General features: G+C 35.2%; 1 protein-coding gene across 4 annotated transcripts in view; it reads right to left on the minus strand.

Annotated features, from left to right (window-relative positions):
- The window catches only part of ZFPM2 (zinc finger protein, FOG family member 2), a 314505-nt gene that overhangs the window by 246606 nt on the left and 46693 nt on the right, over positions 1-21206 (minus strand). For 3 of the 4 annotated variants that reach the window (XM_074811594.1, XM_074811689.1, XM_074811777.1), the window contains one exon: positions 4308-4466. The exons of the other annotated variant lie outside the window; for it this stretch is intronic. In XM_074811594.1, coding sequence (XP_074667695.1) covers positions 4308-4466 — 159 coding nt within the window. The remainder of the gene's footprint in view (positions 1-4307; positions 4467-21206) is intronic. 4 annotated transcript variants of the gene reach the window in all.

A 21206-nucleotide genomic window follows, 5' to 3' on the forward strand; every position in this document is an offset into this window, starting at 1 on the left:
AATAACAAATGAGAATATTTTTTTTGTTTTTCCTGAGGGTATCTAGGCAGGTTTACAGTAATCAGAGACTAAAAATCCAATGATAAACTACTTCACAGCCCAAATGAACTTGATTTAGTACTTTTCATCCATCACCTCCAACTTCTTGGCTTTTGTATTGTTCTGCTGTTTGTGCCCCCTTCTTGTATCTGCCCTCCTGCTTTTATTATCCCCATCATGCCTCCAGCTCACCTCTTGTCTCTGTTAGCATCACCTCATTATTTCTTATTTCTACCTATAAAAGACAAAAGTTAATCTGGATGTACTATCTCCTAGCTTCCACAGTAGGCTCTCAGCCATCTAGTCTATCACTCTTCTGCATGGGAGACAGGCTACTTTCTCCTTATTCAGACTATCTAAATACTGGCATTTATCTAATAAATCTTCCAGATCTTAATTTAATCTGAATTAATCTTAATCTGATACAGACTCTGATTCTAGATAACCCACTAACTGGACACTATGTTCCAGGCTTAATACAGGCTTTGTGTGGACAGCATCATCAGACACCCTCTTTATCTGAAGTGCAGAAATTTGTAGTAACTAAGCATAAACAGCAATTTTAAAAGGCCACAAACTGACAAAATGCAATGCATTATCACAAAGGCTACCTCCTACCAAATTTTTTTCTTCTACTCCAAAGATTGAGTCCAGTGCAGCTTTGTAATGGAAGAACACTATGACTCTGTTGTTATTACTGCTGTTTCCAAAATATTCCCTTTCCCCTAATCTCATTGTTAAAATTGCAAACAAATCAAACTTCTGCCATCTATTCTGAAGCTCTTCTAAAATAATCATTATTAGGTGGGAAACTTCATCCAAAAGGTCAAAAATTCACAGTTGCAAGCTTAACCCAATCCCTGATAAATAGTAGGTTGCTAATTTACATTTTTGGTTTTAATATTTACATGCTTAAACACTGTTCACATCTTCACATTTGAGTGTAAATGAAGACTACACAGGAAAAATTATTCACGTAGCAAAGTTAATTGTGGTATTGTGGTGTTGAAAAGTATGGGGAGAGGTGGAATTTTCCAGATTCTTTGTCGTAAAAGCCATTAATGAGCAAAGGAGAAGGGAAAAATAATAGCCAAAAGTCATAATTTTGAAAACGGAGAAGTTGTAAAATGACATGTAGCTCAATCAATGTGATTAATTTGCTTCACACTTTGCAGAGGCTTTTGCCTTCGCCTTCTAATTCTGGCAACTATTCTGCTGAATCAATCTCACAAACCCAAATTAATAAGGTGGGAATGACAAGTATGGCTTTATAAAGGTTAGCTGTTTGCAATTTAGACAGTAAGAGACTGCTCTCTGCTTATAATATGATCACGCATAGTTTGACAGGAAAATCTCTTCAGTCAAAAAGCCAAAGTTATCAAGTTGTGAACCTCTATGTCCTCTACTTTCATTCAGCTGAATGAATTGTGAGTTCAGTATATTTTTGCCTTCAGTGCCTGGTTTAGATAGCTAAAAGCCTCTGGTTTTAGGTGATATTTGTATTTACATATCTGGGGAAGTACAAAAAACATACCATGGGTGAAGCCTCACAAACACCTTCTTCCCAACAGCTGTGCCATTTGTTGCCCAGGTCTCTTGATTCCTGCAGGAAGCCCCACTACTCATTTGTCCTCTTGTTCTGGGTCAGCTAGGAAGAAACCCCATGGCGGGGAAATGGGGACCTGGGACAGATGCATATTTATATTCAACAAAACCCCCTTACTTTCTAGAACTTTTAATGGTCCATGCCAGCAAGAGAAGAATGAAGAGACAGAATAAAGGATTCCCATGACAATTCTGATATTTTCCAGGAAAAGGAAACTTGACACATGAGAAAACACAGATCTACAGTTATTTTTCCCTCCTTGAAGATATCTGTTGTTTACAGGCTGCCAATACTGTCAAAGAGCAAAACAAAAATCAGGAAGCCAGGCCCTCAAAACAGAAATTAGAATGCATTTATTTGCTCTTTAACATATTTGGTACGTATCTCATTTTCAAGCTTTTCTTCATGAAGTTAAAGAAAAAATATTTTTAGGAAAAAATAGCTTATTTCTCATACCATCTTTTAATTTTAATACCAAAGCACTACAAAGAAAAAAAAGAGGTTATGAATGATTAACAGATTCATGACAATAATAATTAGTCTCACTTTCAGTATTTATTATATAATACAGTCACAAATCCTTCCAGTAAGAAAAGGGCACAAAAAAAAATTATTTGCTTTCCAGAATAGTTTTGTCTTCTTGGGTCTTAACCTCAGAAAAACGTATGTGGCTTCATGCTAATGACACTTAAGATTGACATTGAAGAAGCAGGACATTCAGCAGAAGTTGAGACATTAATAAAAAACAATATATTTCTGGTCTCTCATTCCATCCTATTCCAGGGATATTCTCAACTTACTTCAAAGTGGCACTTTCTGTGATACTGCCTCAGCTGGAAGTAGATTAGGGGTTTTATGTGCCCCTTCATCCTCAGAAATTTCCTTTTCAACTCTTCTTCTGCAGCAGTTGCAGTGTATAGGTTTAAAATTCTTTTATAACTACAACTCACTTGGAAAAAGAACTGCTGGGGAGTCAAAAGGTATTCACCTTGAAGAATAAGCAGATGTTCTTAAAAAAAAATATGATAATCAAGATTCAGGTTTAAATATATTCCCATTTAATTCCTGGTCTTATTTAATACAATGGCATGGATTCAGTGTTTTCCCTGAAAGATGTGTTCATTAAAGGGAATTGCCAAGATAGCTTGAAATTTAACATGAATCTGCAACATTGATTGCTACAGGAAAGTAAAAAATCATATATTTCTCTGAATTTCACCCAAAACAATAGTATTGGTGGGCCCTGGAAATGCAACAAGAGAAATAACTAAACCAAACTGATATGAACTGATAGCAGTGCATAGTCTTCCACTGCTGACAGAAGGAACTCAAGAGATGCCAGTATCATAATTATGCAAGTGTGGTTTAAATAATTTTTTAGTAATGCCAGTAACAGGAACAGTACTTCTTTTTCAGCTAAGGAAAATGGTATACGAGAGGCACGTGAACAAGTGAACACACAGTAATTGTAGTATTTGTTTACATCACAGTTATAATAGCACTTAACTCCCCCTGATTGTAAAGCATTTCCATTCATCATCTGGTCTCTCTTCCTTCAGAGTAAGATTTGTAGCAGCTAAACTCTAAACTATGTTTAGATCTCTTAGGATGGCTTACTAAGTATCAAGAACGTGTAGCGCAAAACGTAAATTATTTTTTCAAAAGTTTGTAAGCTACATAGAGGACATGTAGAAAATAAATTTTCATGCTTTCCCCACTGATGACTGAAGACTGTAGGAAAGACTTCTGCAGTCATAACAGTTGACCATTCAAATGCATTTATTCTACTTTGTCCAAGACAGATGAAAATAATACAAAACCAGGAACATATCAAGCTATCATGAGAAAATGTATGTCAGTATCTGGGAAAGAACAGAAAGACAGAGAAATCATTGATATTCAAATGCCTGAGGGGGTTGTAGACTAACAGAAGAACATCACCACAACAACTCCAGCTATTTGATAGGCATCCTTACCTGCAGAAGACAAACAATAAAGCAATCAAGTGGAAATCTGGCAAGAAGAAGGTTAAATCAATGTTCTAAATAACAGTACATGATAGTGCACTTTTTCTGTCAGATGAATGGGAAACAGCACAACCTTGCAGACTGAACACTGGGTAAGAACGAATTGGTGTGGCGTATGCTAAAATATCTCTATCTTCAATAATTTGCAAGTAACGAATGCATCAAAAAGTCATCTGCAACTTTAAAACTTATCCTTTCACAAATCACTAGTTTTCTACCATGCATAATAAGTTCTATAATAAGCTCTATTTTAATCCTAGAATCTACAGACACAATCTGTTTTTCTACCAATGTTTCCTAGGCAAAGAAGCAATGAACAGACATGCTGCATTCCTAGCTTTGGATCTGATAATAATTGACTTCTGAGGCCTGTTCTCTACAGTTAAATACGTAGAAAATAACATTCTTGGAGGAAAACTTTAAAGGCAAGATGATTCACCTCCCTGAAAAGTACCTTTTCCAACACATTTAAATATCTACCCTTTTCCAGGCTTAACTCCACAAGTGGCTAATTTTCCTATATTTAAGGTACTATATTAATAGGACTTTTTGTGCATTTTAAACCAAAAGATCTTTTTGACCAGTTGGACACAGTTAGGCCAGTATTCCCTCAAGAGGTGGGCTACAATGATTACCTTTATTACAAAAGTATTCCACTTCTTCACAGCTCAGATTTTCAGGCTCAAACTCTGCAGAAAAGCTTTCCTCCAGTGGAAAGTCTTCTTTTGAGATAGTATCATTTTCCTCAGACAGGCACTCTTCTTCTTCATCCTCAATGGCATCCTCAAGGGGCCCTTTAAAAAGAATCAGGAACACAGTGGCAAAACCATCTAACATGACAATGTGAAATAAAACCTTAGTGAACTTAGAAGTGGAGGTCTTTAGCTAGTTTTTCCTTCCATGGCTGCGTTCAGCATTTATTAGAATTGGACAAATAACATTTTATGGAAAGTGAAATTGAAAGTGACTGTTTTTCTGATAACTTCAAATCAGAATATGCAAAGTGTATTAATAATACTTGCACATGGGTTTTTTTTCATTAGTCATCAGGCTCTAGTATTAAATACAGTTTTAACAATTGAAATCAAAGCTATATTTGTAGCAACCATGTAGACAGTGATATGTTTGTCAGTCATTGTTTCTGATGCTGAATTACAGTACTTTAACTGACAGTATAAACTTCAGTTTATTCTGCTGTTTTGCTCCAACCAGCACCTGACAGTATCCGTAATCATTCATTTGCTAGACTCTTTAATAGACTCCCAGTCAATGGACAGGACTTGGACAATCACTTCATTTCACAAAGGCCGAGCAGTCATCGTGGCAAACCACTAACTGAGGGCTACAGAAGCATAAGCCAGTTACATAAGCAGCACATGAGTCTGAATTTGAAATGGCAGGCTGAGGTCTTTGATTCTTCTTCTAGTTACCAAGACATACTATTGCTACAGATCCTCTTGAAGAGCCAGTGCCTGACAGATCTATAATATATAACACCCAGGTTACCAATTGGAATGTACTCAAAAATTAAAATTTCTTCTTTCTTATATACACACACTTCACAATCATTGGTTAATAGCAACTATTTGCTAAAGATATCTCTTGTGCAGGTGTAGAATTTTACAATAGATTTAAATAGAGATTTGAAATAATTGAACATATTTTAATTCAACTAAGATTTTATTAAATGTCAGTATGTTTCAAAATCCATCTTAAGACTGGATTTCAAAAGAGAGATTTCCTTATACATGGTTGAGGCTTGAAAAAAAATTACATATTTCACTCTCCAATGAAAGCACAGCCTCATTTATAATTGACTGAGTATTCCTTCCTTGAAATGGAAGCTAATATAAAAAATGTAATTTGTATTTATATGATAGTTTTCCAGTATTAAATACACTATTCCTATATAATCTATCATGCTGAGATACAATACATAAATGATTCTGTTGCATTCGATGAAATGGAAGGATAAATTTTTAAAAGAAACCAAACATTGACTACACTCTAATTTTATGTAATTTATTATGAGCCAATGACTACCTACATTTATTAAAACAGAAAAATTCACTTTAGACTAGGTTGTGTAATTCTTGCTTCAGAGGAATATGATCACTCCTTTTTATTGAAATTGATTGAGATTCCCAGGTGGGATTCCATAAATTAATATAGCTTACTATCTTTCATGGAAATATGACTATTTGTGCCAGCTGAGAATCGGACCAAATGAACCCACTTTTGTGGGCACACACTCACCAACACTAGCTGATATTCAACAATATATCTCCTAAAATAAGGGGCTATTATTATGGCTGAAGAAATAAAGATTCTCACTGTCAAAGTACCCATTACTGTTAATTGCACGTTCAGCCATGTTGGGAAAAAATCCAGCAACTGTATATGCACAGGGAATGAAGAGTGGATATCACCCTGTATGGAACAGAGAACAAAGCACTAGCTCACACTGGAGCAGAGCACTCCAGCTAAACATAGGCAGTTTGGGCACCTTACAAGTGTCCATTTTCATGGCAGAAATGAAAGCACAAGGAGTTCTGCACAAACTATCAAAAATACTTTCAGATTTCATAATATAATTAATGTATGACATTGTCTGTAGAGCCATTTATTGGTGTGTACTCCTGGTAACATCTGGATAAATAAACCAGGAAAGAAAAACGCAATGAAACAAAAATATACTGTTTTAGGGAAACGTAAATCTCTTCCATGTATAAAGAAGTATAAATACTATGTTTTGCACTATTTCAAAATCAGCATATGCCTTTAATAAATTTTTCAAATATTTTAGATTTGAGGAAAAAAATATAAACTTCAGCCAACAATTCAGTGAAAGTCGATTTCCTGCTGAATGACTGGTTCTTTGTCATTTGACTTTTTCAATAAGTGTCTTGCAAAATACAGCAAAAGCAATATACCTGCAAGCAATCCAATTGGCATGTGCACGTGACACTTAGGTCTGTTTCTAGATGTTAAACTGGGGTTTTTTTATCAGGTCACCAGTACGTAATCAACAAACTAATAATCACTGTACATTAATTAAAGAGAGTCAGACAGTGGAACAGGCTGCCCAGGGAGGTGGTGAATTCACCATCCGTGGATGTGTTTAAGGGTCGTTTGGATGAGATGTTGGGGGATATGGTGTAGGGGAGAACTTTGTAGAGTAGGGCTGATGGTTGGACTCGATGATCCCAAGGGTCTTTTCCAACCTGAATGATTCTGTGATTCTGTAATTATGAAAAGAATAGAAGTGCAGTTGGTATGCTTTCATTTGCAGCAGTCATGGAAACACACACCTTATAATTTCCATTGACACTGTTTCCAAGAAAGCAGAAGAAAAACGATGTATGCACCAGCTTCACAACACAGGTTCAAACCCCTATCATTTTGGGGGTTAGAACTTTTATTTTTTAAACAAATCTCAGACTAAAAAAAATTCTTGACAAATGCTTCCATAGATACATCCTACATATAAACAGGGATGTAACTTTTCCTAAAGTTACATGTCCAAGCATTTGAAAACCTAAATGTAAATGTTGTCACATCCAAACAAGAGCAGAGGCATGCATGCATCTACAAAGGGTTTTGCTTTGTGTATGCCAATCCACATAAAAACCAGTGATGTTTATCCAGTTGCATATGGGCATGCATCAGAGCTTTACGTAAGAGTTCACGTCAGGGGCTGACATCAGACACTGCACTCCAAAAAACATCATGACTTTTGTTGAAATTGAGGGATCAATGCATAAATATTTTTCTAAGTTTCAGGCAGCTGCTGCCTTGTCTAATACACCCATTTAAAACCTGATCCTTGGGACAAATTCTGTCATACGTGTTGAGTTGTCTTTTATTTTTTAAGTGTTCAAGTACATTCAGCTCATGCCCAGAGCTATAAACTGATAACTTTAACCGATAACTTTAACTAAAGAGTAAGGCATTGTTCAACATGAGCAAGATCAGTGCATAACAATAACAGCAAAATTAAGTCTTTCTTCGTTGCTAGTTCCATGTGAACTGAAATATCGATGCCTGATTTCTGTGGCTATTTTTAATTATCACTCAGACACAGAGTGGGTTAAAGAAAACAGAAAATCAAAAACCACTTACTAGTAAGTATAAACAGATTAAACTCTCTGTTCTTGACTACTGCATCTAATTACCTGCACATAATCAATAAAAACAAATTTTCAAAATCTCATAACAAAGATTGCGTGGAATTACATATTCTTGACTAATGAAAACACATAAACTCTGCAGGCTTATGCTGGCCTAATTTGGCCACATGATTCCAACAAGCTCTTACTGATATCAGTAAATCAGGTCAGCTAGACAATTAAGAATTTATCTGGTTCAAAAAAATATAGGTTGGGTTTGCAAAGTTTACTAGCTCCTCTCTAGGGAACAACCCACACAGCATCTACTCAACTTCTTCCCTGCTTTAAAACACTTAAAAATACAGTCATATAGACAAAAATAAATAAGTCTTTAAAAATAACAGTTTCTTTCAACTGTTTTCTCTGATAGTGCTTTTTTTTTTCCGGTTGTTATTATGTTGATATATTACCTTCAACATTCCAGCTTAATCAGTTACTTTAGTACTATACTTTACCTTCTGCATTTCTTTTAAATTGTTGATTTAATTTAATAGTATTATAGCCATTACTTATATCGATCGTGCTGTTAAGCACCTATGTCACAACATGTACTATGTCTGCTTTTATTTAAACTGGAAGGGTCAAAGTCCCATCCCTCTTCTGCTGAACAATGCTTTTCAATAACTGATGATTAAGTGTGACATTACAACCAACAACTGCCATAATGACACAGCAATGCAAATCCAAATAATTTCTACTACTGAAATTCATCTGAGAGTCACAGTGATCTGACAGTAAACAGCTCTGGAATAGGATTAGACTCTTAAAATAGTAAAATTTCAAACTGAAATGGTTTGAGAATTTAGTTGAATAGTAAATTACAGAGATAGTCTAGATGTTTGTCTTCTCATTTCAGCAATTCTTTTCCTATTAGCACTTTGTAAAAGTATGTGATGTAAACTAAGGAGAGGTGATTCTGAAATGCTTCAGATTAGCTAGATACATGACAAACAGTATAGAATTCCCAAATGCACTAGGTAAAAACTCCATTTCTAATCTTAAATGTGGGTACTGAAGGCAAATAAAGTCTCCATTACTTCATTCTAGATTTTGCATGAAGCCCTGAAAAAACTTATTTTCTTTATAAAACAAGCAAATACTTGTGTTGTACACAAGTTTATTTATTCACTTGGTACTTACTCCATTTCATTAATATTTTATTTATATGACCATAAATCTCAAATATTTTTTCAAATAACATAGATAAGCAAGAGGTAGTAGAAAACAGTACAATTAGTGACAGCAACGAAGGAGTCAATGTGGCAGAAATCTATATGGCTTAGTGGACACAGCAGTCCACTTCGAAAAATCACCACATATAATTTGATATAAATAACAATATCTACTGAGGAGAGGCTGACGAGTGAGCTGCATGTGCCTTCATGGAGAAAATTACTTCTGATTGAGGCCACTTGGCAGCGCAGTGTGGGGAAATCTGAACCGTGCTCCCTAATCTATACCAGATTTACAGGCATTAAAGCACAATTTTTTAGCACTATTAATGTATTAAATGCTAAAAAAAATAAAGAAATCTTTCTTAAATAGTCATACACTTCAAAAGAAATGCAATCATATAGATACAAGCACACAAAGATAGATAGCTAAGTGGCAGTCTTTACACAGTGAGTAACAAATGCTACCTCAACACTTGAAAGGATAGGCCACATTTAACACAACAAAAACAACACTGTAAGAATTTTAGTAACATGGAAAAATGTAAGAATGAACCACCAAAATAGGGGTTACATTAATTTAACAAAAGACACTTTCGCTACAATAAACTGTCCTCTGAACACAAGACCAATGAGACCCCTTGAGCATGTTAGTCCTGATACAGCTATGTATGACTCCAGTTTTATGGTACTATGACTGTAATGAAATAATTGAAAGTCAATAACATTAAACTGGGTAAGTTCTGTAATCATTCCTCATAGTCAAATTCATCAGACTTCTCCCTAAATGAAACCACTAAAATGCATGCTCAAATAAAGCACATGCTTATATGCTTTCCTGTCCAGTGCTTTGCGCTTAAAATGCATGTATCCTACAGCGGGAAAGTATCATTGAAATAATTATCTCATGAAAATGTTAAGTGGTTAGCTTCCTTCCCACGTACCAATATTCTCCTACATTCCCAGAGCAGCAACATAAATCAGTGCTCTTAAAAAATTAAGAATGCTTCAGAAAGCCTACAATACTTGACAGTGAGTGGCTGGGGAGAGGTTAATGAGTATAATTAGTAGTAGTAGCATTAAATAATAACAACTCCAATAAATTAGAGGGGCCTGAAATTCACTGGATCAACATCATGCATTTTGCATGTTCTGTGTGATCCATCCAGTATTTCCTACAAAAGCATCTTGCCACACAGAGATTATCCTTAGTTTATGGTAAAACTGAGGTATGTGATGCTTTCTGATTACAGAGGGGAAAAAGCTTCAGAAAAATCAATCCATTTGTCTCCTGTTTCAACATCAACATTTTCTTCTAAATACAAATAATTATATAAGAAAACCAGCAGGCAAACACTTTATATTGATTCACATGTGGAAGACACACAGGGAACTTTTTTCTAAAAATTCAGTCAGGAACATTACAAATATAAAAGAGGATTCAATTTATTTCATTTTAAATATGGCAGCAGGGGTGAAGACATCACACAGTAGCTCAGAGTTCACTTCCTCCTGGGAAGATTTCTATACAAGACTTCTTAGCTACTTCTTCAGCCTTTCAGTTAACTCAAAGGAGTGGTTGTTTCCAACCACTGTGCTTTTACAGCAGCCTGGAGACAAGTTTAACAGCAATCTGAACCACCCCAACAGAAACAATCCAGCTTCTCCTTCTTTTGGGGAAGAAATTTTTACAAGACACTACTAAAAATATACTCCCAAGTTCCTTGCTGGGAAGCTGGATTGCTCTTGGGTTTTGCAGAATTGTTTTTAAGTCTGCAGGCTCAAATATTTCAGACCCTATACATTCAACCAGGGTGGAGACATGGAGTGGTAAAATACAGGAGATTAATATACGCTGTAGCAATCAGAATAAATTTCCAGTTTCTGTCAGGCACTGGGACTGCCAGGTACTGTTCAACCACAAAGACTTTCAATATTCCCCTGAGAAGGCGAACTTCCAACTAGAGGTATCTAGATGAATCACAGAAATGGAAGTACACAACAGGTCTGCAGCTAACATCATAGATGACAATAAAGGAAAATAGTAACAAAAGTTTTCCTACTAGTTGCTCCCCCCACCCCAACAACTTGACCCCATAACTATCCAACCTACTTCCCTCTCTTGGCTTTTAGTTAATAGTGATCCCAATTTTTTTCATCTTAAAAAATATTGCCTCTCCCTTCCTCCCTGTGAGAACCGAAAATATTTAAATCACATAATTCCATGAGAATAGAAAGGGCCAAGTGAGGTGCCTTAACTGCCTGTTAGACAGTAGATGGCAATACCTAATCTTGACAAACTGACCACTGCAGGAATAGCTTCAAAGATAAGCATCCTATTGGCAGTGGGTGACTGAATTGCTAAATGGGAAATCAGTTTAGAAAAAAAACCCTTAAATATACTTCTTAAAAACATCAATATTTGTCAAACAAACCACTCCCACTTTTATGAAAAGCTTCCCTCTTCAGTTCACTGAGTTTTCTATTTAGCTTAACTAAGCTATTTCTTAATTCTTGTTATGTTTTTACAGCTATACTCAAGAGATGCAATGTTACCTGTGTACATTGAACCTCTCTAGTCTGTTATGTAAATTGCCTGAACTTCAAAAGTTTGGTCCAGATTGGAAGATTGCACCAATTTGTGAGTGACTCCTTACATCTTTGTTGTGGCACCTGAGCAGAATGAACCGTTTCTCACTTCCAGACTGGGAGAAACTTTATGACCATGATTTAACAACCAACTTAATAGAAAAAGGAATGAAAAAGAGCTGCTCTTTGGACACTATAAATCCACACCAACCTGATGAATTGAGCTTAACAGCAAAAATAAAGTATAAAAGTATATTTCTTAGCCAAAATAACAACAAAAAAAATTTTAAATGCTAAGTTCTTCCTACAGCCACTCACTTTTAACATAAGTTGCATCAGGGGATCTGGTAGGAAGGAAACATTTTTATTAATTTTCCCCTTATCTGTAAGAAGAATGCTGATTTTTTTTTTTTCATTTACGTTCCTTGCCTGCAGGTAGCAGACCAAGAAAATCATATAGCAGAAATTTTTCCTTTTGATTAATTTCTTTCCATGTGTTATGTTATTTCTTATATATAATTGATTTCAGGTTTTGCTCGTAGCTGTACATCTTTTTTATATCTGTACCTACTGCCTTCCTTCAATCAAGAAAGTTGAAGGAAATTACCTGAATTTTGTTAAGTTTATTAAAAAAAGAGCTCTGTGAATATTTAAATTGAGTTTTGAAATGCTAATACAAGAAAGATATTAGAGAATTTTAATAGTAGGTTCAATTTGACCCACAGACTATTGTAGAAAGGGTCAAATTTTATTCAAATTATTTCTTTACAGCAAAAAATATGAACCCTTTGATTTTATAAAAGTAGATTAATATTCTTCACTGCTAGGTCTTTTGGCACTTTGGTGCATGACAGCATTAACTGTGCTTGTATATAAACTTTTCAAAGACCTTTAAATGTTCCAGTAATTTGGAACTTCACTTTCATTTATCCTCTTGTCTTTTCTCTTACCATTATCCAAGACACAATAAAACTGACAGTGCCTATAGTCAGTTTGGTCTTAGAGCCAAGGCAAATATTTTCAATCAATAAAAGTGAAATGATGAAAAACTGACCATTCAAAACATGCTAAGGGAGACATTAATTTCAAAAATTAGTAAGTGTACTATTAATGCTGAAGTTTCATTTGCATGGGGAAAAAAAAAAATGTACATGGCAGATGAGCTGCAAAGACCCTTGCAGTTAAATGTCAGACCTCAGTTTTCAAGTAGGGGTTCATACCAAAATACATGTTTAGTACTCCAGTACCCTTATCCATACAAGGGTCACACCAATTCTTTTACTATTGGAGCCCTGTTTTGCAAGGTGCACCTTGTCTGGCTCAAAGAAGTCAGAAAGGACATATTTACCCTGCAGATGAACCTGAGGGTTTATCGATTTTACCTCAACATGAACGCAGAGAGAATACAAAAAAAAGACAAGTGGTGTGTGGTACTGTTATTACACAATGTGTACCAGCAGAACTAATCATGAAAGATCATACTCATTACCAAAATAAGAGTATGATGTTTTCCCAAAGAACTGAAATTGTTTTGAAATATGAGTGTTATGAAAGGCACTTACAGAATCTTCCTCTCCTCAAATCTTCCCACCTGCTGGCAGTGAAAGTGTTGCCGTACTATAAAACCCTCAAGGTAGGGATCTTTCTACGTGTGCCTCTAAATGCCATAAGGAACAACTTTTTTTTCTTTTTTTTTTTTTTAAATACAATGCACACAGTGACAGTACAATAGATTTAACAGTTGCAGCTTCATTCTGGAATTCCTACTTCCAGGAACAAAGGGCAGTGGAATCATTAATAGTGACTTCGTTGGTACTATAATGCCAACATGACTGCAAAACCAATAGCAGTGAATGGGGTATGAATTCAGAAGCATCTTAACTGATCCCATGCCACTGTATCAAAATAAAACCTACAAAACGTTTTTCAATACTCTAAAGAATGAAACAGGAGGTTATCTGGATCTTCTAGAATTATCAACATTGTTCTGTCTTCTGACAAAAAGTGATAGTATAAGTTTCATCTTGGGAAGGGCTTTTTAAAAAATTATTAATTATGTTCTATTCATATCATTTGGAAAAATAACAGGAATAACAGTATCTGTTATTGCTCTAGGGTAGAGAGGATAATTGAAATATAGAAAGTGATTTAAGCTAGAAAAGAAGCGGGAAGAGGTTTTTGCATCAGTGAGTCACCCACTGTACAGTCACTGATCCCGATTCAGCTGCTATTTTTCTCCCTGAATACACAAGTTGACCCATTAGGTCCAAATTTTAAAATTTTTGCATCACTTATGTTAGAAGAACTGTATCAGATCTTTCAGCAAGTTATGGGCCTCAGTCCCATTTTTCAATAAGCTTTTTGGTGGATCCTCCTAAAAACCTTTTTATGTCCTTGGGAATCCAGATCTTTGCTCTTAATGATCCCTTACCTGAGCAGACACACAGCCACTTCAGTCCTTTCACATGTCTCACCAGTTCTCTTGCCAGATTTAACAGAAAAACTTGAGACAAAAGGTAATTAATATCTTGTTACAATTAAATGTGCACTTAGACTAATCTCCTGTGTCTACTTTTGCTTAACCCATGCAGTGTCAATAAGACAAATTTACAAGGCCTGTCTTAATGTCTAAAAAAATAGTGGTTTTTACCATGAAGTGTTAATGTACCTGAGCTAGGATTGAAATGCAAGGTGTCAGTGAAGCAAATTCAGGGAAGTCAATCCCTAGGCAGGAGTTTTCCTCACAGTGAAACTGAAATGACTTTTCTCTATTGTGTTTTAACTTAAGCAATTTGTGTGTGTAAGCTTCCCAATTTGAAACATTTTGACATGCTCAAGGTCGAAACATTCAGTGAAAAGCACTGAAAGTGAGCATCGAAGAGCACATTTAGTGACTATGAATGGACTGTAAACTGCATAAACTGTTTATTAAATATTTATTTCTTTATGTCTACAATATTTAGAGTGGCATTGACACTTTAATAATTTTTTTTGAACAAGCATTGTACTATTATGTTAGAGAGAAAGAAAACAGAAATATTCACAAAAAAACCACAACCCCAAATCATTAACTACCTTCCTACATGAAAGATTTCAAAAAGAAGTTGATTCCAATTGAAATCAGATTTTGGAAGCTATTAACAGGTGCTAACAATGACAAAAGTAATTTCATAAACTGTACCCAGTAATTGTTCTAGCTCTGTTCCTCCTCCTACTGTACCATCTTCATCATTCATTTACCAACTTAATCAGCGATACTTGCAGCCTCCGAGATCGACAGTGAACTCTTCTCTGAAAGCACTCATTGTTAGAAGGTGGCATCTCAGCCAGTCAAGATTGTATCTTCTTGTACACTATAGATCATAGAAAGACAAATCAGGAGGATCACATTTTCATAGAGATATTGCTGAACACAAAGATACAGAGTGAGAAGATCTACTGTGTCTCTTAGCTGTCTTCATTCTACCTACATTCGTAACAGCTTCAAAGCAGAGGCTCCACAGCAGATGCTGTTCTGTGTACTTCTGGTGGTACCAGAGGAGGAAGAGAAGAACAGAGGTGACAAGATGAGTATCCTACTCAACACCATAGTAAAATCACAGCAGCAACACAGAACTACCATGGTACCACAGTGCACCGATTTTTCTGAATGGAATTTTCAACTAAAGCCTACAAAGAAAACAGGAGCTTGGTCATAAAGCTCTCAGATGGATCTGTGATGCTTGTAGATAACCTTCTACATCAGGAATAATTTTGCAGTGGTACTTTATCAGTAGTTTTCTCAAATGTAACAATGCAAACAAGGAAAATTTCTGGTTTGCTTATAGAGAAATATTATCCCTGAAGCATTCTTCCCTGGATTATGGTGTAGTTTTTAATCCCATCATTTATTTCCATATGATTCCTACCTGCTAACTTTTACAAAACAATTTTTGAAACTACTGGCAATCTAATTTGAAATACTGGCAATGTCATCTGCCCAGTGATACATGGCTAACATTGATGCATATTATCCACTTCCAGTGGATTGTGTCAGCTAGATAAGTATGAAAATAGTGTTTAAATTTACAGGCTTAAAAAAAGAAATGAAAGAAAGCATCGTTTGTGTAAGAAGATGTCTTCTTAATTCTGTGTCTTTCACTAGAATTATATGTATCTATATAAAATTCAAATATTTGATGTTTCATACATCTATGAGAAGTGTCATTGATTTTTATATCTATACAAATGTATAAAAAATGTATGAGATATTTGGAAGGGGTTTTTTAACATATGTTCATATTGTTTTATACACATAAGGTATTCTAAGTTTTCATATTCACCTCTCCGATAAAGGAAACTCCCTCTTCTTGCATCTTACAACCAATAAAGAACATGAAAACTAAAGGTGTAATTTTAGGAAAATACTCAGACTCCCATTTCACTTTGGTTTACTCCTGTAGGTTTTTTTTTAACTCAACCTAAGAGAACAAGTACACCAACCAGTCAACACCTGTCAAATAACATCTATGGCATACTGCTCCGAACAGTTCAGCAAAATCCTCTGAGGATTCACAATGCAGAAATTTTCAGTGAATCCTCTCCTCCAGACATAGCAAACTGTGAAACTGGTAAGCAAAAGAAGCTTCTTTGTGTGTCCTAATCTCACCATTCAGGACGTCAAACATATAAGTAACACACTGCCTGTTACTCGGGAAGCCTTTCTCTACAGCCTTTACTGTTATAGCAAAGCAGTTTCAAACACCCTACCCCAAATAAATAGGATGAATTTTATCTTACACATGGCCAAGTCACGCTCAGAGCATAAAGCTTTTCAGACCAATGAAGGCAGCAAAAGTTCACTTTCTTACCTCCAACTCTAACGCAGCCCTTACTCCAAACACAGAACCTCTCTGGCAATCACATGAGTAGTGAGTGACAGATACTGGCATTTGCTAATCACTGTTCTCACTCACCTGCTGGAGGGAAAAATGTGATGCAAGTAGGAGCACTTTGAAGGCGCTAATGATACTCCTGCAGTGTATTTAATGGCCAGCATGTTAGGTACGATGAAAGAGGAACCTCACATCAAGTACATTAAGGGATCAGAGGAATACATACTCATTACTCACTGTAATTTTACATCCCCAGTTTCAAGACAAAATACATTTTTCTCATACAGCAAAGACACCCTATACTGCTATAGAAAATTAAGGGGTCTTTTTTCTTCTGTTTATTTAATATTTTCTATTTTTGTATGTAGCTGCAGATTATTCCTGTTCATCTTTTGTTTTGAGCTGCATTTCCTCAGACAGAAACTGGTCTCTCATCTCTGTACGTCATCATGCAATTAAATCAAAAAAGCAGAAAAAAGGAATCTGGACTTTTTAGGTCCAGAAATCAGCAGTGAACTCATGACTTCTCTCACAGGTTGCTATTTCTCTTCAAATTATTATTGCCCCTCTCCCCCCCCCCCCCCCCCCTTTTCTTATATAAGCAAAACAGAGAATACTGAAGAAAAATGAGCCCCTGAAAGACAGCCCAAATTCAATCTCTAATAACACGATCAAAGCTACAGAGCTTGTATGTAGAATTCAGTGCCAGTTTGGGTTAGACTTCAATAAAAAGTAAGTACACCTAATCCAATCCATAACTCAATGACACAGTTAAAGGAAAAGCTTAAAAACATAGCAGGTGATATAACAGACATATGGAAAAACATACCATGCTTAAAGTAACTGGTAGTTCTAAAGTAACAGCAAAGGAAAGTTAAGATGTTTGGAATTAGCTAAATCACAAACTTCATGATCTACCTCTAGCAGATGTGTACTAGAATGAATGGTAATTTAGCTTAGTGGGATCCTTATAATTTGACAAATACAACAAAAATACTACTGAACAGTCTGTAAGAACTATAGAATTTTGTAATTAGCTATTTACATTCTTAGAGTTTTGAATTTGAAATTACTACAGGGGATTCGTTATTTTTAATCCCATAATGGAGTTTATCAATATGAAGAAAAAAACTGAAGGGTCTCAAATTAGAACTAAGATCAGGTTGTAAGAGAAATGAATAGTGTATATTTTTAATAGAAAACAATCTGAAAAAAGTCAGGTGGAATAAAATGCACTATTTAGCCACAGCAAGCCACAAATTGGGCATCAGCAGTGACCCTCCACTGCTAATCCCAACCTAAGGGTCCCCTGCAAAGGAATATTAATCCATAGTTTGTTTTCAGAGAATATTCAGATCTCATTTTGCCCACTAGATTGTCAGTTATGATTAGTTACAATAATAACAGTTGCTGTAGTTTATAATGATGACCATAAGCATGAAATGTGGGTTGGTTTTTTTTTTTTTTAAGATCTTCAAAGAATAACAGCATTACAGCATTTCTTGTGTTAACTGAAAATATAATGGACTACTAATCTGTGCTTCATCAGCACGTAAATCTTACAATCACCATGAAAAAAACTGACTCCCATCATCACAACTCAGGAATATGTAACATAAGTATACCATAGTCTAGGTCACATACACAATAGGATTTATTGAAAAAAACCAACATTTATATGCCATTTACAGTTATACATCTGTATCAATATAGGTATATAAACCCAAAAATACAAATAAGCAAACTACACCTTTTAAAATAAACTAGAAGTGCATGTTATGACATACTTGAATTCTTTAATGTCTATCCCTGTTCACTTTTTTACTACTTTAATTTGATTCCTCACTGGTAGGAATTGCAAGGTTGCACAAAATACATTGCATTTCCCCTAGAGTTGGCATAACCTGCTGGTTTCTGAGTTAATCACTAATTAATAATTTGAAAACATGAAGTCATTATGTCATTTCCAGACAATGAGCTTTTAAATGGTGCATGTTATGTCCTAGCCTTTTCAGTAAGAAAAAAAAGTTTTTTTCCTCTGGAAACCAGATGGCTGGTAAGTGTTATTATGAGGCTATGTAAATCTCAAAGCAATAAGCATCAAATCAAAACAAGAATTCATTCTCCTCTCATCATGATTGTTGTTTTGCTGAACGAACTTGTGGAATAATAGAACTCCTACAAATTAGGCCACTGGATGCTTTGGCAATGATGAGTCAATATCCCATCTCCTCTTTCTTTTTCATAGCAAATAGGAGTTCTGAAAACATTTTTCACCTATACTTTCAACCTTCCTAATACCCTGTTCTACATGCCAAACTTAAATGAGGCAATCTTATTCCAGACTGAGTCTTCTCAGTAAACTTACTTGAAAAGTTTACTGGCTTCCCTACTATTACAATTTGATTATCAAAATATCCTTGACTAGCTTATGTTTTGGTTTGGCCAAGGTTTTTCCCTATTAGGAAAGAAATCCAGAAGAGTTATTTGTTATTTTCTCTCATTTAAGGAGTAAACATCTGCACCTTCATGGAAGTGCCAATTTCACCCTACAACTAAAATTCCACCCTTCAAAGAAGCCTTTCAAAGTTCGACTAATACAGCTGCACCACTTTGCAGTGCTCTATTTTACAAAACCTACAGATTCCATAATCTTAAATTCCTAGGGCTGCCCCAAAAGAAAACTAAGAAACTAAATTCCAAATATTGATTTCCAAAGGAAATTAGCTTCTAATATTTTGAAGTACCTTAACTGACAAAACATACTCTTTTAAAAACTTTCTGTGGAGCTAAATATTTTGGAAAGGTCTGGTATGGGAAGAAACTGTAAAAACAAAAATATGGATTGGAATGTCATTCTATATGTCTTAGTCCTATTTTTCATTCTTGTTTTTATGTTTTTCCATGACACATTCACTACTGTTAAATTTTAGTATTGAATTTTATCATTTTGTATTTTAAATCCTTATACATGGCATTTAATATTTATGGAAACATCTCGGTATTCTTACATCATGAATTTTCCTGTTTGTATTAACACATTAAAAAGAAAACATTTCTAGCTACTATTCAGATCGTGTCATTTTATGATGTGAATGAGAGCAATGACAATTATGTACTACTGTTATTGGTTTATCATTAAATAATGTCAAACTACGATGAAAGAACTAATCCACAAAATAAATTGAAACTCTTTTCTCCAACAGACTTCTTGCCAGATGTCATTCCCCTTAATGAAAAAAATCTTATTTGCAAAAACATTTTCCAATAAATAATTGCTCCTTTTTAAAGTTTGCCGCCATAGGTACTAACATATCTGTCTGATCTTAGTGACCCTGTCTAATATGGGGGGTTGGACAAGATGACCTCCAGAGGTCCCTTCCAACCTAAATCATTCTGTGATTCTGTAATAATATCAGGGGGTGCTGCACATTTTCTTGACTATCTCATTAAGAGCCAAAAACAAGAGATCACTCTGTAGTGTTCTAGCACTTCCAACCCCAGCATCAAATAGATTTCAAGGTGAAAAATAAGAATAATATTCTCGAATTCCTCCAAAACTGTCAAATCAAGAACAAATGCTTTAGTGAGATTTTAATTTCATACAGGCCATTTGTAGCACCGAGGCAATAGTTCAAACAGATCCATGAATGCAATCAACACCGGCCTGCATTTGGGCCATGAAAGGTTTGACTGTACATTACAGAAGTTCTTCACTCCATATTTCCTTCAGTTTTACACCATAAGCACGTTTCTTCTGACTGCCGGTGTTCTACTTTAAGCCTGCGAAAATTCCTCTGGCGCTCTTCATGTGACACTCTTCATACATGCACAAGCACATCTCCAGAAGGGCAAAGCTCAATTTACGTACATGTTGCAACTTAAATTTATTGCAAACTAAGTTTCTTATAAACCTGTCTCCTGCATACTGTGTGACTGCTGAAATGCAAGGGTGAACTTATTTTCGTAATAATGGAAGTCATGGGTTTTGTAATATAATATACAGAGCACCTGTTTAACTTTGAAAGTATAACATTTAGAGGTTCAACATGTTTAATAATCACACAAGATCCACTTCAGTATTTTGTTTAATTTTGCACATGATATTCATAAAAGAATAATGCTTAGTTAACTGAATTGAGCACCACTGAATTCAGCGTGTAGGAAGGCCAATTATACCATGCCAGTGCTGCCCTGGAAACACAGAACTGATTCTCTGATATTGTTATCATACTTTGCCCAATTCAGTTTTAAAGATCAAGATGCTGCTTTTACACTACTTCCTTAAAACAATTATTCATTAATGGAAAAGAAGTCACTATTGCATTTTGCCTAATATTCAATGAAAATTTCCCTTTCTGTTTCAATCCATTCCTCAACATTATAACTCCTCTAAACATACTACGTTTTTTTAGACGTTTATACCTTCAAATGCTAACCTTTTGTCATGACCCTTTAAATTATTACCTTACTAGAAGGCAAGTATTCTTAGAATTTAATCTTTCTCATATTACAGTCTAAGAGTTACTCAGATATCTCACTGCTTGATCCTTTGAGCACCCTCCTCTTTTTTCCTTACATCTTTTGGTACTAGAGTGAATAGAACTGAATATAGCACAAATTCTGCATATAGTTTCTTCTTCACACTGATCAAAAAGGCAGAAAATCACAAACATGTGAGACTGTCACACCACAGAGAGCTCTAGAAATAGAGAGGGAACCCATGACAC

Source organism: Strix aluco, chromosome 1, assembly GCF_031877795.1.
Source record: "Strix aluco isolate bStrAlu1 chromosome 1, bStrAlu1.hap1, whole genome shotgun sequence".
Lineage (NCBI taxonomy): Eukaryota > Metazoa > Chordata > Aves > Strigiformes > Strigidae > Strix > Strix aluco.